General features: G+C 41.5%; 1 protein-coding gene across 1 annotated transcript in view; it reads left to right on the top strand.

Annotated features, from left to right (window-relative positions):
• The first annotated feature begins 15,801 nt into the window (after nt 1-15,801).
• The window catches only part of CDC73 (cell division cycle 73), a 140,095-nt gene continuing 138,432 nt past the window's right edge, over nt 15,802-17,464 (top strand). Inside the window, exon 1 of the mRNA XM_025400291.1 lies at nt 15,802-16,333. Coding sequence (XP_025256076.1) covers nt 16,203-16,333 — 131 coding nt within the window. The 5' untranslated portion in view covers nt 15,802-16,202. The remainder of the gene's footprint in view (nt 16,334-17,464) is intronic.

Genomic DNA, 17,464 nt, shown 5'->3' with positions numbered 1-17,464 from the left:
TTCAACACCAGCCCCTCCAACATGGAGAAACCCTGTCTCTACTAAAAACACAAAATTAGCCAGGTGTGGTGGCGCATGCCTGTAATCCCAGCTACTCTGGAGGCTGAGGCAGGAGAATCGCTTGAACCCATGAGGCAGAGTTTGCAGTGAGCCAAGATCACACCATTGCACTCCAGCCTGGGCAACAAGAGCAAAACTCCATCGCATAAATAAAATAAAATAAAAATTAAGATATATTATCTATAGTGTTGTGGACTTTTAAATTTTTTTATAAAACTATTTTGGAAATTTACAGCGTTATGTTAGTTTTGAAGTCGAATTTTACCTCATTATCTCAAACTGTTTTACAAAATAAAGATCATTATGAGGTGAACTGATCATGTTACAATTTAATTTTAATACAGTATAGATGGACTATATCAAGCACAGAATTCACTGTACAGATTTTTTTAAGGATTTCAGAATGTAAGTACTTCAGAACAAAGTGTTATGCTTGAATTCAGCATAATATATTAATAAATATATTGATAATTTTCAACATATTTGTGCTTCATGGGGTAGCTACAGAAGTGATAATTATTTTTGGTCACAGTTGTGATGACTGCAATAGCAAGTTAAGAAATATGTCAGCAGACAGTAGAACGGTGGTTGCCAGGGCCTGGGGGAAGGCAGAAGTGGGGAGATGTTGGTCAAAGGGTACAGAGTTTCAATTATATGAGACAGGTAAGTTCTACAGAGCTAAAGTACAGCAATATGACTATAGTTAGGAAAATCACAATGTATGCTTGAAATTTGCTAAGAGGGTAGATCTTGTGTTCTCACACCTGCCCACAAAGAAAGAAAATGGGGCTGGGTGCGGTAGCTCACACCTGTAATCCCAGCACTTTGGGAAGCTGAGATGGGCGGATCAGCTGAGATCAGGAGTTCAAGACCAGCCTGGCCAATATGATGAAACCCCATCTCAACTAAAAATACAAAAATTAGCAGGGCGCGGTAGCACGCGCCTGTAATCCCAGCTACTCGGGAGGCTGAGGCAGGAGAATCACTTGAACCTGGGAGGGAGAGGTTGCAGTGAGCCAAGACTGCGTCACTGCACTCCAACTTGGGCGACAGAGTGAGACTCTGTCTGGAAAGAAAGAGAAAGAAAAAGGAAGAAAGAGAAGAAAAGGAAATAGAAAAGAAAATGATAAATGTGAAAGGTGGTGGCTATGTTAATTAGCTTGATTTTGATAGTTATTATACAGTGTATCATGCTTGGGAATGAATGTTTGTCCCCTCTGACACATATGTTGAAACTCTCCAATGTGGCAGTGTTGAGAGGTGGGGCCTTTGAGAGATGGCTAGGCGTGAGAGCTGGAAAATGAATGAATGGATTAACGGGTGATCATGGGAGTAGAACTGGCAACTTTATAAAACAGAGTTCTCCGCTCCCTTGTCCCATGATGTCCTACACGGCTTGAGGAATCTGCAGAGAGTTCCCACCAGCAAGAAGGTCATTACCAGATGTGACCTCTTGACCTTGCACTTCTCAGCATTCAATACTGTAAGAAATACTTTATATACAAATTGCTCAGCTTCAGATATTCTGTTATAAGCAATAGAAAATGGACTAAGACATATACATGTATCAAAATATCAGGTTGTGCATTTTAAAAGTGGTGGCTCATGCCTGTAATCCCAGCACTTTGGCAGGCTGAGGCAGGTGGATTACAAGGTCAGGAGTTCGAGACCAGCCTGGCCAATATGGTGAAACCCCGTCTCTACTAAAAATACAAAAAAATTAGCCAGGCATGGTGGCGCATGCCTGTACTCCCAGCTACTCTGGTGGCTGAGGCAGGAGAACTGCTTGAACCCCGGAGGGGGAGGTTGCAGTGAGCCAAGATGGCGCCACTGCGTTGCATCCTGGGTGAAAGAGTGAGACTCCATCTCAAAAAAAAAAAGGAAGTTGCTGGCATGAAGAAGTGAAGGCAGGCCAACTGGAAGGGAAGCATCCTATGTAACTGGTTTGAGGAGCATATTTGGAAAGCTGGTAGTCATTAACCAAGTTCTAATTGTTCTGGTCTGTTTGCTCGAAGTCAGAGTTTTATTGTCATGTATGTTCTGCCCATTATCCATTTATATATTCAGTCCCTCACCATTAAATGATGGGATTCCATAATTATCCTCTTGTTCCTGCATTCTATAAATTTTATGTGCCCACCATGTGCCAGGCACTGTAGTGAACAGCACAGAAATGACACTAGCATTCATGAAAATGTAGGATAATACATAAGAGGAAAACCTAAATTGAAATTGATATTTGGGAAGGAATGGCAGAAGAAGAACTTGTAACCTAAGGTTTTAACAAGAGTAAGAGTTAGGCAGACAAGGTGGGGACAGAGGGAGAAGGGAAGGGGAAGAGCGCTCCGGGTGGTGAGGCCGAAGACAAAAGCTATTACATGCTTTCCATACAGAATATTTTTTATTTAATCTGATTTGTAATTTAGCCATGTTTGAAATTTTAGTTTGTTGGTTTAAAAAAGCAAGCATGACTTAGATCTGTGTTTCCATATTTAAAAATCCGTGTTGAAAAGCAAATAAACCAACAAATCTATTTCTGTCATATGCCTTACTTTTACTGCCCTCTACTTTCTTTTCTTGGTTTCGCAAAGGCTATTTATTAGATATTCTTTAAAGTTTTTAGTGAATTGGGTTTGCTGCTTCTTTTCATTGGAAATTCAACATGTTATTTTTCTGCTGTACCAGTAGCCAACCAGACTGAGATCAGACCATCATCCCACAGCCCCAACAGATCCCTATATTATTGGAGCACCTTAGAACAATTATCAATACAGGTACAATTTATGCTAGGAGATGCATGTTGAGTCAAGCTCAACTAAATTCTGAAAAAAAAAAAAACAAAACAAAACCAAACAAAACCCAATATAGGTAATGGTTAGTTTTATGTGTCAACTTGACCAGACCATGGATGCCCAGGTATTTGGCCACTAGGTGTTTCTGTGAGGACATTTTGGAAAGAAATTAACATTTAAATTTGAAGACCGAGTAAAGCAGATTGCCCTCCATAATGTGTGTGGGCTTTATCAAATCAGTTGGAGGTCTGAATAGGACAAAATGATGACTGTCCTCCAGGTACGAAAGAATTCTCCTGCTGGATGGCCTTGGAACTGAATATTAGCTCTTCCTGCCTGATGGCCTTCAAACTGGACAATTGAATCTCCTTGGTTCTGCAGAAGCTTTCTGGCCTTTGGACTCCAACTAGGACATTGGTTCAGCAGATATTAAACTTGCCAGCCTCCATAATCATGTGAGTGAATTCCTTTCAATAAATCTCTTTATATATATTCTATTTCTCTGGAGAACCCTGACCAATACAATATTCAATTGTTATTTTATTCAACATAAAAAACTATTGTTCCATTTCTTTTTTTAAAATTACTTATATCCTTAGAGTTCCTGAGACATAAGTTTCAATTCAGTAAGTCTCTAAGTCCTTTTCTCTGTAAAATTCCCACACAAGGCTATACTTAACAGTGATGGTAATGAGATTTAATCACAAATCTCTAGTACCCATGTTACCAAAGCTCCACTACGTGGTCCAAACACTGAACAAAGACCTATCAAGCTGTTTGCTATCTGATAGGGGATCTGATATGGGCATAGTCAGGACTGCAGTAGTGATAGAAGTCTGTTCAACTCCCCCTACTTATAGACAAAGTGAAGAGCAGCCTCTGCCATTCAGAATCTGGACTGGCACTAACAGCTAGATCATTACGTTCTCCTGTTAAATAAAAATAAATTCAGAGTACCAACAACCAGATAAAACCACTCTGTGACCATAATGAATCAAGACAAAACAAGGACTGGGTATGGGGGCTCACATCTATAATTCCAGCAATTTGGGGGGCCAAGGCAGGAGGATTGCTTAAAGCCAGAAGTTTGAGACCAGCCTAGGTAACAAAGGGAGACCCTGTCTCTACACAAAATAAAAAGTTAGCCAGGTGTGTGCTTATAGTCCCAGCTACTTGGGAGGCTGAGGTGGGAGGATCGCTTGAGCCCAGGAGTCTGAGGTTGCAGTAGCTATGATCACCACTGTACTCCACTCTGGGCAACAGAGCAAGACTCTGTCTCTAAAAAACAAAATAAGACAAAACAAGACCAATCAGTAATAATCATAGCTTAACACAGATCCCTAAATGACCACTTTGAGTGACTTCTACTTCTTTGCCACTTACAGTTTTAGCCTCACTTCATTCTTCCCACCTTCTAAATGAAGAAAAATACAACTCTGCAGGCCAAATCTGTTTGCTGCAGCAGTTACGAGTCAGAATTCTATTGTTATATATAGTCTGGCCATTTCCCATTCCTATATTGTCTCGCACCATTAAGTGATGGGATTCCACTAATAAACTCCTATTCCTGCGTTCAATAAACATTATGTGTCCACCATATGCCAGGCATTGTAGTGAACAGTATAGAAATGAATCTAGCATTCATGAAAATCTAGAATACATGGGAGGGGAATCTACACTGAATTTGAGAATTTGGGAAGGCATATCAGAGGAAGTAACTCCTGATCCATGTTTTAACAAACCTTGTGTTAGAATAGTTTAAACATTTTTTAAAGAGTTAAACAAAGAAGAATATATGAATGAAACCATATGTAGCTCGCAAAAGCCGAAAATATTTTTTATCTGGCCCTTTCCAGAAAAAGTTTACCGATCTCTATTCTAGAGAAAATTAAGAGACCCAAGCATAAAATTGCCCTCGCTTTGTGATAGGAACCAATACAGAGCAAAGCCCCATATCACTGAATGCTTTCCAAAATTACCTTCTACAACACCAAAATTGAACAGGTCTCGTCTAACACCTTCTTACAGAAATACCACACAGATACACATAATATGTGGTCTCAATTATAGCAAACAGTCAATAAACTTAACTTTGTTTGACTAAAAAATGTGTGTTAAAAGCAGGGGTCAGCAAACTGGAGCCAAATCCTATCTGTGGTCTGTTTTTGTACGGCCTAAAAGCTAAGAAAGATTATTACTTCTTTTTTTTTTTTTCCCTTGAGACAGAGTCTTTGCTCTGTCGCCCAGGCTGGAGTGCGATGGTGCAATCTCAGCTCACTGCAGCCTGACCTTCTGGGCTGAAGCAATCCTCCTACCTCGGCATCCCGAGTAGCAGGGACTACAGACGTGTGCCACCATGCCCAGCTAATGTTTTAGTTTTTGTAGAGATGGGGTCTTGTTATGCTGCTCAGGCTGTGCTCAAACTCCTGGGCTCAAGCCACCCTGCCACCTCAGCTTTCCAAAGTGCTGGGATACAGCTGTGATCTACCGCACCTGGAAATTTTTACATTTTAAAGAGTTGTTTCAAAACAAACCAATACGGAAAAATACTTGACAGAGCCCTTATGTGGCCACAAACCCGAAAATATTTAATATTTAGCTCTTTAAAGAAAAGAATTTGCCACCTCCTGATCAAGAACTGTGAAGAATCAGAGATTTTATTCTCCTTGCAAGCTGACAGATTAGTTTTTGCAAGTTTCATGAATGCTGACACAGAGACAACACACTTGGATCAACAATGAAGGGCTTTATTACTGAAAGCAGTAACCAGAGTGTCAACATATTTGCCCTGGTTTCCTGAGCCGCAGTTCCAACAGGGAGGCATGGGCGGTCAGATGACAGCAGTATATAGTGGGTTGTTGTTATTATTATTATTATTATTTTTGAGACACTGTCTCACTCTGTCACCCAGGCTGGAGTGCAGTGCCATGATCTCAGCTCACTGTAGCCTTGATCTCCCAGGCTCCAGCCATCCTCCCACCTCAGCCCCATCGAAGTAGCTGGGACTACAGGTACACACTACCAGACCAGTCTGATTTTTGTACTTTTTGTAGAGATGGGGTTTCGCCATGTTGCCCAGACTGGTCTCAAACTCCTGGACTCACGCAATCTGCCTGCCTTGGCCTACTAGTGTGTCGGGATTGCAGGCATGAGCCACTGCACCCGACCCACAGTGTTTTTGTTTCTTTTCTTTTCTTTTTTTTTTGAGACAGAGTCTCGCTCTGTTGCCAGGCTGGAGTGCAGTGGCGCCATCTTGGCTCACTGCAACCTCCTCCTCCTAGGTTCAAGTGATTTTCCTGACTCAGCCTCCCGAGTAGCTGGGACTACAGGCACATGTCACCACGGCTAATTTTTGTATTTTTAGTAGAGACAGGGTTTCACCAAGTTGGCCAGGATGGTCTCAATCTGATCTGCCCACCTTGGCCTCCCAAAGTACTGGAATTACAGGCGTGAGCCTGTAATCCCAGCCCTGTAATCCGTGCCCGGCCCCCATAGTGGGTTATTTTTTAAGATAATTACCCAGGGCCAAAGGTCTAGGAACGAATATTGCAGCAAGATGCAATCAAGCCAGTCCTCTTCACCTGGTGAATGAGCAGTAGTCATGATGTTGCAGGACTTTTCCTTAATTCAGCTAAAGACGGGGTTCCTTGTCCCATGGCCATGAAAATGCAGGCTCACAGACAATTTGAATGGTGAGTAAGATAGGGTTTTATCGAGTGAAAAGGAAGAAAATGGGGAAACAGGGACTCTTGGTAGGCCAGAGTCCCTGCTAGAGCACTTCCTACTCAGCAGTTCAAATCCCAGTTTCCACACAGAAGAGATGGGGCCAGGCTCCCCGCTGCTGCAAACATCATGAACTTCCTGAGGCTCCACCTCTGTGGGCAGGCTGGTTGGAGTTTCTCCAGGGACTCCTTCCCACATGGCTGTCTCAATGCTGCGGCTACCTTCGTGTATTTAGTTACCTATGTGATGAGCTACAGCAACTACTCAGAATCAGTAGAAAGATAGTTCTGCAATTTGGCATCCACAGCAAGAACATGCAGGAATGCTCAGGGCCTGAGGTGAACTAACTCTGCCTACAGTGTGCCCCTGATGATATTTGTTTGCAAGTCATTGACAGAAGTGAAGTTTCCACCAAGATTCAGCTGAGACCTCACTGCTGCAGGCTAAGATCCTGAACTCTCTAGTGTGGACATCACATCTGGAATCTTGTCTTCTCCTGATTGAGGCCCCCAGGCACACAGGGAGGAGGTAAATTTATACTGAATTGAGCTCCAATATTTTATTGAAGTTCTTCACATTGAATTTTATTTTGTTTTCTTAGGAATGAGGTACCCTGGCATCCTTCCATTATCTGATCAGACTTGTAACATTCCTTGGCGAAACTGTTGTCTAGTCTTCTAGCAGTTCCTTTTATGGTCTGTCTGCTTACCAATTTGTCAACTTTAGAGAAAAAGTCTACAAGAAGATACCAGGCAAAGGCCCTACAGTTCTATCCTTGTGCTCGCCCTGGGGGCTGGGAAGTTCAGAAGATCTCCTCAGACCACTGTCTTTGAACCAACTTTGCCTTGAGTCTCCATTACAAATTATACAAAGACATCCTCCTTAATTTTGTTTTTGTGTTCATACTTTGTTTAATTTTATCTGCTTGGAATCAGGAGGTTTGTCCACCCCATGTTTGGTGACCATTAACCTTTGGCCAATTTATAAAGACATGAGTTACACAAATGCCATTTTAGGGAAGATTGCAGTACTCATAGGGCCTTCTTTTTTTTTTTTTGAGGCGGAGTCTCGCTCTGTCGCCCAGGCTGGAGTGCAGTGGCGCGATCTCGGCTCACTGCAAGCTCCGCCTCCCGGGTTTACACCATTCTCCTGCCTCAGCCTCCCGAGTAGCTGGGACTACAGGCACCGCCACCACGCCCGGCTAATTTTTTGTATTTTTTTTAGTAGAGACGGGGTTTCACTGTGTTAGCCAGGATGGTCTCGATCTCCTGACCTCGTGATCCGCCCGTCTCGGCCTCCCAAAGTGCTGGGATTACAGGCTTGAGCCACCGCGCCCGGCCTAGGGCCTTCTTAATTAAAACCTGCTTCCTTCTTGACAAAACATACTTCTCTTACGTTTTCACACTATAATATTAACTTGTATGTTTATCTAACTGGTACAGTTTTACCAGAGACAATTTGGGATTACAATACCCACTTTAGCTATTTTTGACAAGAATAAGATTGTTCATATGAGAGGTGCTTTAGAGCAAAAAGTGAGGAAGCCTTCATGAGGAAATTTTCTTGTTTATCTAAAAAAGAGAGTATTTCATTTAATGTAGGAGACATCCTTTGTGTTCTTACTTTGAAAATAAATAAGTGTTGGGTTTTTCACTGTACGGGTGGATAAAATTGTCCAGGGCCCAAGTTGTTCTTTAAATCAGCTATTATAATGCTCTTTTGTGTGTGTACATGTTAAAATGAATATTTCCATATCTAAACTTTCTCTTTTCCTCAGAGAAAGCATAATTAGCCTTTTAAGGTGGTAATTTTATATTTATCTGAAGTCAACTCTCTCATCTTGTTCTGTTTCTCTTTCTGTTTTATTCCTCTCTTAGAAAATTCTAAAGATTAACCAATCAAAAAACAAAACAAAGAACCAAAACATTCAGTCATTGTGTGCTCACTCTAAGAATACATAGTTTAGATAAATGATCATGTAAAAGCAAACAAAAAAGTCATCAAAGTACTCATTTTGGCAGCACATACACTAAAAAGGCCACCAAACTCTTTGTGTTTATTTTGTGAGCCCTGAATTTACTGAATAGCCCTTGTTACCATACTTACAAGGTAAAAAGACAAGTCCTTAGTTATTTCCAAGATAAAAGAAGAACTTTTAGCATGATTCAGAATCTTTAAATTTCAATACCATATAAAAGTAATGTCAATACAATATTTTGTTTTGAACAGGACCACAGTTAAACTTCTCATGATTTAAACTTCCTATATTTCCTATGTTGGTTTTATGAGTAAAATAAATTATCATTGCTTCTATGACATGTTTAAATTTCCATATATAAATGTAAAAATGTGTGTATACATATATAAATAAAATATTTGTAATTGTATTCATGCAATGCAAGAGTAATAATATCTTTTTAGGGGTAAATTTTATAAAATTCTTACAGTGCTACAATAAGTATTTACTGTGAGAGCAAATGTGGTAAATTTCAGATCCTTAACGACATTCAAGACATTATACAAATGATTAATTTAATTAATAAACAATGTTTTGAAGCCTCAACAGTTTCTAAGTAAAAAACATATATATTTATTTCCATATGTAAGGAATTTGGAAGTCGTCATTTTGTCGTAACATTAAAAAAAAAAAACTGAATAGATTGAAAAATCAACTTTTCTTAGATCGGTGAAAGACAGGAAGATACAGGGCAAACACTGCCCCCAATATTGGAGAGACAGACAGATGAGTACAGGGATTCACAGCTTACCTGAGCAGAGACTCATAAGCGGAAATGGCCACAGAACCAGTGCCAGGATACGAACTTCTAAACTGTAATCAGTGAATTGCTGGATGCTTAGTGTGGTCAAGTCTGAGAGTTAAAAATTCCAGGGGGATCCAGTCAAGTGGGTGTAGGGGACTCACAATTTTGTGACTCATCTGACCCAGAAGCTTGACTTGGTTCTCACAGTAAGAATGTTAGGAAAATCCCCACTTGTTTTCAGCAGGGGGAGGGAAAATGAATCATTCTGAAATAGACTAGAGGACTATGTTATTCTTTTTTTTTTTTTTTTGAGACGGAGTCTCGCTCTGTCACCCAGGTTGGAGTGCAGTGCTGCGACCTCCACTCACTGCAAGCTCCGCCTCCTGGGTTCACGCCATTCTCCTGCCTCAGCCTCCTGAGTAGCTGGGACTACAGGCGCCCGCCACCACGCCGGGCTAATTTTTGTATTTCTAGTAGAGACGGGGTTTCACCGTGTTAGCCAGGGTGGTCTCCATCTCCCGACCTCGTAATCCGCCCGTCTTGGCCTTCCAAAGTGCTGGGATTACAGGCGTGAGCCACCGCGCCCGGCCGACTATGTTATTCTTAACAAGGCCTGCCCTCAGCAAAAACTAGTTAACTAGAGTCTAACCTGTTGGAGTTTTTTAAAGAGCCTCAGTGACTTGGGGGAAGGAAAACACCAAATCTAGCCTGCTTTAGCTAGCCTGTCCCAACTAAGGGTGGAAGCAGGAGGGAACTAAGTCCACAGTCCAGAGGCATAGGTTCATTAAAAGACTGCGACCTAATCATAGAACTACAGAGCACTTGTTCTCCCCCACAACTTACCACCACATTATTAAAGACCTATTTACAGCACCTGGTCTATCCTTTGCCCTGGTATATCATGTCCAGCTATTAAGAAAAAAATTACATACTAAAAGAAAAAAACCCAGAATTTGGAGAGACAGAGCAAGCATCAGAACCAGACATGGGCAGAGATGTTGGAATTATCAGACCAGGAATTTAAAACAATGATGAATATGCTAAGGGTCTTAGTGGATAAAGTAGACAGTATGCAAGAACAGATGGGCAATGTAAGCAGAGGAATGAAAATCCTGGAAAAAAAAATGCTAGAGATTAAAAAAAATAAAAAAACAAAAAAACAAAAAAACACCACTATAAGGGAAATGATGAACGCCTTTGGTGGGCTTATTAGTAGAACGAAATGTCTGAGGAAAGAATCTCCAAGTTAAAGGATCTCTCACCAGAAAACTCCAAAACTGAACAGCAAAGAGAACAAAGATTGAAAAAACAGAACGGGGCCGGGTGCGGTGGCTCAGTCCTGTAATCCCAGAACTTTGGGAGGCCCAGATGGGCGGATGACGAGGTCAGGAGATCGAGACCATCCCGGCTAACACAGTGAAACCCTGTATCTACTAAAAAATAAAATAAAATAAAAATTAGCTGGGTGTGGTGGCAGGCGCCTGTAGTTCCAGATATTTGGGAGGCTGAGGCAGAAGAATGGCGTGAACCGCGGAGGCAGAGGTTGCAGTGAGCCGAGATTGCGCCACTGCACTCCAACCTGGGTGACAGAGCGAGACTCCATCTCAAAACAAAACAAAACAAAACAAAAAAACCAGAACGGAATATTCAAGGACTGTGGGACAACTATAAAAGGTATAATGTACATATAATGGGAATATCAGAAGGAGAAGAAAGAAAAAGAAGAAATATTTGAAGCAATAAAAACTTTTAAACTCTTCAAATTGGCCGGGTGTAGTGGCTCACACCTGGAATTCCAGCACTCTGGGAGACCAAGGTGGGTAGGTCACCTGAGGTCAGGAATTTGAGACCAGCCCCGGCCAACATGGTGAAACCCCATCTCTACTAAAAACACAAAAAATTAGTTGGGTGTGGTGGTGCATGCCTGTAATCCCAGCTGCTCGGGAAGCTGAGGCAGGAGAATCATTTGAACTTGGGAGAGGGAGGCTGCAGTGAGGCAAGATCGTGCCACTGCACTCCAGCCTGGGTGACAGAGTGAGAATCCACCTCAAAAACAAAGAAAGAAAGAAAGGGACAGAGAGAGAGAGAAAGAGAGAAAGAGGAAGAAAGAGAAAGAGAGAGAGAGAGAGGGAGGGAGGGAGGGAGAGAGACAAAATGCAAACATATAAAATGCTCAATTAAAACCCCAAACAGCTGGGCAGAGGGGCTCAGGCCTATAATCCCAGCATTTTGGGAGGCTGAGGCAGGAGGATTGCTTGAGCCTAGGAATCTGATACTAGCCTGAAAAACAAAGTGGGTCCCTGTCTCTATAAAAAATTTAAAATTTAGCTGGGTGTGGTGGTGTAAATCTGTAGTCTCAGCTACTCTAGAGGTTTCACTGGGAGGATCACTGGAGCCCAGGAGTTTGAAGCCACAGTGAGCTGTGATCATACCATTAGGTTCCAGCCTGGATTACAGAGCAAGACCCTGTCTGTCTCTAACACACACACATGTGTGTGCGCGCACATACACACACACACACAGAGCAGAAAAATTGTGGCAGACATACATAGGAACAGAGAACAAAGGCAACAAATAGAAAGCAATAACGAATACAGTAAGTATTAGTCTAAATTTGTCAATAATCACTTTGAACATCAATGGTCTAACTGCAACAATGAAAAGAGATTGTCAGAGTGGTTCAAAAATATGAGACCCAACTCTATGTTGTCCACAAGAAACCCACTTTAAATATAAATACGCCTATAGATAAAAAGTAAATAAACAGAGAAAAATATATCATGCTAACACTAATCAAAAAAAAGTAGGAGTACCTATTTTAATTTTAGACAGAGCAGACTTCAAAGCAAGAAAAGTTTTTTGGCATAAAGAAGAGCATTACGTAATGATAAAGGGTCAGTTCTCCAAGAAGACAGAACAATCCTTAACGTGTACGTGCTTAACAACAGAGAGTCAAATTATATAAGGCAAAAAACTGATGGAACTACAAGGAAAAATAGATGAATCCATTATTATAGTGGAAGATTTCAATACCCCTGTATCAGATATGAACAGAACTAGCAGGCAGAAAATCAATAAGGATGTAATTGAACTCAACAACACCATCGGTCATCTTAATAGAGTTGCTATCTATAGACTATTCAACAGCAGCAGAATCAACATTCTTCCTAAACATGCAAGGAACATTCGCCATGACAAACCACATTTTGGGCCATAAAACACACTTTAGCAAATTTAAAATTATATAAATCATACAATATCTACTCTCAGACCACAATGAAATTAAACTAGAAATCAGTAATAGGAAGATAGCTAGAAAATTCCAAAATACGTCGAGTTTAAACAATCCACTTCTAAATAACACATAAGTCAAAGAAGAAATCTCAAGATAAAATTTAAAATATTTTGAGCTACAAGAAAATAAAAACATAACTTACCAAAGTGTATGGGAGGAAGCAAAGTAGTGTTTAGAGGGAAATTTGTAGCATTGAATGTATACATTAGAAAAGAAGAAAGACCTAAAAATCAATAATCTAAACTTCTACCTAAGGAAACTAGAAAGAGAAGAGCAAATTAAATCTAAAGTAAGCAAAAGAAAAGAAATAATAAAAGTTAAAGCATAAACTGGTAAAACTGAAAGTAAAAAAATCAGTAATCACACCAAAAGCTGGTTCTTTGAAAAGGTCAATGAAATCAATGAACCTTTTAGCCACGCTAAGAAGAGAGAGGACACAAACTACTAAAATCAGAAATAAAAGAGGGGACATTTCTACAGATGACATGAACATTAAAAGGATAATAACAAATGCTGTGAACAACTATATCCCACTAATTTCATAACCTAGATAAAACGGAACCCCTTGAAAGACACAATCTGCCAAAACTCACACAAGAAGAAACAATCTGAATAAGCCTATATATATCAAATACATCAAATAAATAATTAACCCTCCTAAAGTACCCAACCCATAATAATTCCCTGGAATAAACTATGACTATGTTGTTGTTTGCTTACTCTCTGGATGGACTGAGGTTTTTCCTTGCTACAGAGCTATAACTCCACACACTGATTTCCCTCAAACTTTAGGAAAAGTAAAGAGAACTAACAGAGTCCTAAAACTAAAATTATCAACACATTCAAAAAACAGAAATTTCATGGCCCTTCAAATTGCCATTAGTCATGATTGATTGATGACAATAAATCAACCCCTTCTGGAACCCACAGATTATCTCTTCTTGAGTTAACAGCCTCCCCCTACCCATGTATTTGAAAATTTTACTTCCAATCCTAGGTTCTACCATTACAGAGTAATATAAATAAATGCTTCATGAGACTTATGATACCTGCCAAATTATCACTAGTAGGTTCAAGTGCATTTTCAAAATACTTGCCTAAACAGACTTTGATTGATCTAAAACCTGGGGATTTGGTCCTTTGGAAAAGGAACCAGAATAAAACTGCTCTTGAGCATTGGTGGAAATAACCTTATCGGGTACTGTTAGCAATTGAGGTAGTTAGTGGTTTAAACTCCGAGGTAATGATGTTGGATCCATCGTTTCCAACTAAACATACCACTTTCTTCTGATTGCTGGGCATTTATTCTAACAGAAGACCTAAAACTAAAGATTTTTAGGAATTCTTCAAGAGCTAATATCTGGAGATGTGGACTGCTTTTGCCCAAGACAAAGAAACCACATTATTTTTCTGTTTTTTTAAATTAATTTTTAAAATTTTCAGCTCTACCATTAATCTTGCCTTTTATTGTATTTTGACATCCTCTGATGAACCAGTATTGGTAGGGCAATTATAAGGGTACTTATATAAAAACAGAAATGATCTACAATTGCTTTTGTAGACACAGGGTCTAGGTATGTTGCCCAGGCTGGTCAGGAAAAAATGATCTACAAATTTCAATGCTTTAACTGTTAAAAGCAACAAATTACTAATGACTTACCTTACCACTTTTTAAATTCATTAACCTAAAAAACATACAAAAGAGAGACTTCAATCATTATTTGAGTATGAAATAAAATTAAGTATCATTTGAAGGGACTATAATCAGCCCTCTTAATCATGAAATCTTGGCTTCCTTGAGCTTATCTTTCCATTTATTACTTCAGCATTTATTAGAAGCTTTCATCCATGTATTAACTTGATATTTACTAGGAGCTTCCATCAATTTATTAAATTCATCCATTTATTACTAATATGTTCCAAATAATGTGTTAGACAGTAGGATATGATGACACAGGTCTATGGTGTTTCAGTTTTGTGGATGCAGGCAAGTAAACTATAAAGAGAAGTAATATGGTACTGGGTGCTCTGATACAGGTATGAAGAGAGAGTGTGGGGATAGATAAGAGTAGCCAGTTCTTTATAATGTGTGTGTTTTGGGTGAGATTCAGGAGAATACTACAGGGTGAAAACATCGGTGGAACAGAAAAAAATTTCACAAACTCACAGTTGCAGAATGGCTACAGATCATATAGGAAATGAATCACATACTTCTGTATCTGTAGTCCTCTATGTTGTGAAAAGATTGACTTTTTTTCAAAACAGGTCAAGGAATTTGGTTATGTCAATCACAAAGTTGCCTCTTTTTTCCTTCTGACATGGTAAAAGAAATAAAACAATCCCATAGGATGTGTTTGGTTGGCCATAGTATATTGATTATCTTAACCGTCTCAAAACGCATGTCAAGGACACCACTGAGCCTTCTGAGTTCCATTAGAAAAATTGGGTAGTCTGGAAGTGTTCTAAATTGGACCGTTTGGGATTTCTGTTAGAGCAACTTTCCCATTTACATCTTGGAACAGAGCCTTTTGAATATAGCCCTTTGGGATTGGTGGGGAGAAGGGATCGCGATGGAAAAAGTCATCATCCAAAGAATGAAGAGGGAGGATCCAACATTTAGTATATTTTATTGACGTGCTAGGCGCGTTTACCTTATCTTCGTATTAACCCCATTTTCTTCATTAACCAATTGATGCTGTGAAAAGCTATGTAACTTGACCAAGGTCAAACAACAACTAACAAACAGCAGTACCCAGAACTGTTTTTTTTTTTTCCTGCTGGACTCGGTCTTTTCCACTCAAAACCAACAAAAAACCAAAACTTGTTTTTTTCCACATCAAAGGCAAACAACCCAAACCCCAACCCCAAGAGCCCCATCCTTTCAAAAGGGCTTCTCCGGATCACTAAGTCCTAGAGGTCTTTGGCTAGGCCTGGGTCCGATCTAGATAGGAAGGTGATTCTAGTGTTCCACAAATCCTTGCCAAATTCCATCCCGGCCAAAGCAGGGGCCCAGGAGCCTCTGGTCGCACCCGAGGCAGGTCGTTAAATACTCAGGGCACGTGCTGCGGATGGAAGTGCTGACCCACTGCTCAGGTACGCGCACACCTGTCGCCGCTGGGTGCGCGCCGCGGGGGACTGGGTACGTGCTCCGCGCGCGCGCGCGCCCGACAAAGTTCCCCGTACGTGCGCCGTACGTGGGCGCGGTGCCCTAGCGCTCAGCGTTTCAGCGAGTGAGTGGGCTCCATGCCGAGTTGAAGTCTGGGAGGGGCACTTTCCCAGGCCATCGCGGCTCCCCCTGGCGGCGGACGTGCCGCGCTGGAGGGGCGCAGTCAGGCGTTCTCCGCGGGCAGCCGGCGGCGGGGCCTTGCCTTATAGCGCGGGGTCCTCGGCGGCCTGGGTGGCTACTGCCCCTGCTGCTGTCGTAGGCGAGCACGGCTGTTAGTGCTGCTGCTGTTGGTTCGTCGCGGCGGCGAAGGAGGAGGAGGAAGAGGGCGAGGCGACAGGGGAAGAAGGAGGCAGGCGCGGCGGCAGCGGCGGCGCCCCGGGCCGGCGGAGGCGAGGGGGGGGAAGATGGCGGACGTGCTTAGCGTCTTGCGACAGTACAACATCCAGAAGAAGGAAATTGTGGTGAAGGGAGACGAAGTGATCTTCGGGGAGTTCTCCTGGCCCAAGAATGTGAAGACCAACTATGTAGTTTGGGGGTAAGTCCGGCGTGGCTGTGCCAGGGGTGGCAGGGCAGAGTTGGGCGCCCCCAGGCGACCTCTTTCTTAACCCCTCCCCCCCGTTTCCCTTGGGGATGGGATAAAGCGGGTGTTCGGGGAGAAGAAAGTTTCTCTCTAGAGCAGAAGTTGCACTTTTAGGGTAAGGAAAGAAGGGGCGGAGCTCTAGAGCAGTTCATCCCTTTAAATTTTTGAGAAGCCCAAAGGAAAGGTACCGTGGGAGTTTTTGACTTTTACAGTTAATTTTTACCAATAGGTATCGTGTACCAGCGAAGTGTGGGGCTGGTGCACAAGGATACCTGAACATAGGTGCACAAAGGAGCACACCGTCTGGTGCCATGGTCGCCTCTTTTTGTTCTTTATTTTTTCTCTCTTCTAGGCTGCTCCTCTGGTCCTTGCAACTCCTAGTTTATTTCATCTCCTTTCGTTGTTGGGGAAGGAGTTATTCCTGTAGAAGAGAGAAGGGAATCAACTCTGAAGTTAGGATCGGAAAGAAATTTGGTGAATTGGGAAAAGTCGCTAAAGTTTGTGTTAAAGAGGTCTTCAGGAGTTGGTGAAATGAGTGAGCTTTTCAGATCTAAGAAATAGATGGTGCGTGTGATTTTCGAAAGTGTATTTTAAAGGGAAATGTTTTGGAATGTTGGTCCATGTGAAGTTTTATCAGTCTAAGTCATTCAGGAAAACTTATAGAGACGGGTCTAACAGTCATTAGGGGCCTTTTTAATGATGTCACTGTCATTGGTGCGTCGCTTGTAGAATTAGAACCTTGAGCTAGAACTTCCCTACTCATTTTGTTTCTTTGAATGGAAGCTTTGTGAAGAGTCGATGAAAAACTAGGGAAATTTAGTTTGTTGGTTGGCATTTATTTATTTATTTAGTTTTGAGAGGGAGACTTGCTCCGTCGCCCAGGCTGGAGTGCAGTGGTGTGATCTTGGCTCACTACAACCTCCGCCTCCTGGCTTCAGGTAATTCTCTTACCTCAGCCTCCTGAGTAGCTGAGATTACAGGCCCCCGCCACCATGCCCTGCTAATTTTTGTATTTTAGTGGAGATGTGGTTTCACCATGTTGGTCAGGCGGTTCTCGAACTCCTGACGTTAAATGATCTGCCCGCC

The sequence above is a fragment of the Theropithecus gelada genome, chromosome 1, assembly GCF_003255815.1.
Source record: "Theropithecus gelada isolate Dixy chromosome 1, Tgel_1.0, whole genome shotgun sequence".
NCBI classification, from domain to species: domain Eukaryota; kingdom Metazoa; phylum Chordata; class Mammalia; order Primates; family Cercopithecidae; genus Theropithecus; species Theropithecus gelada.
This window is presented reverse-complemented; position numbering and strand designations above follow the sequence as displayed.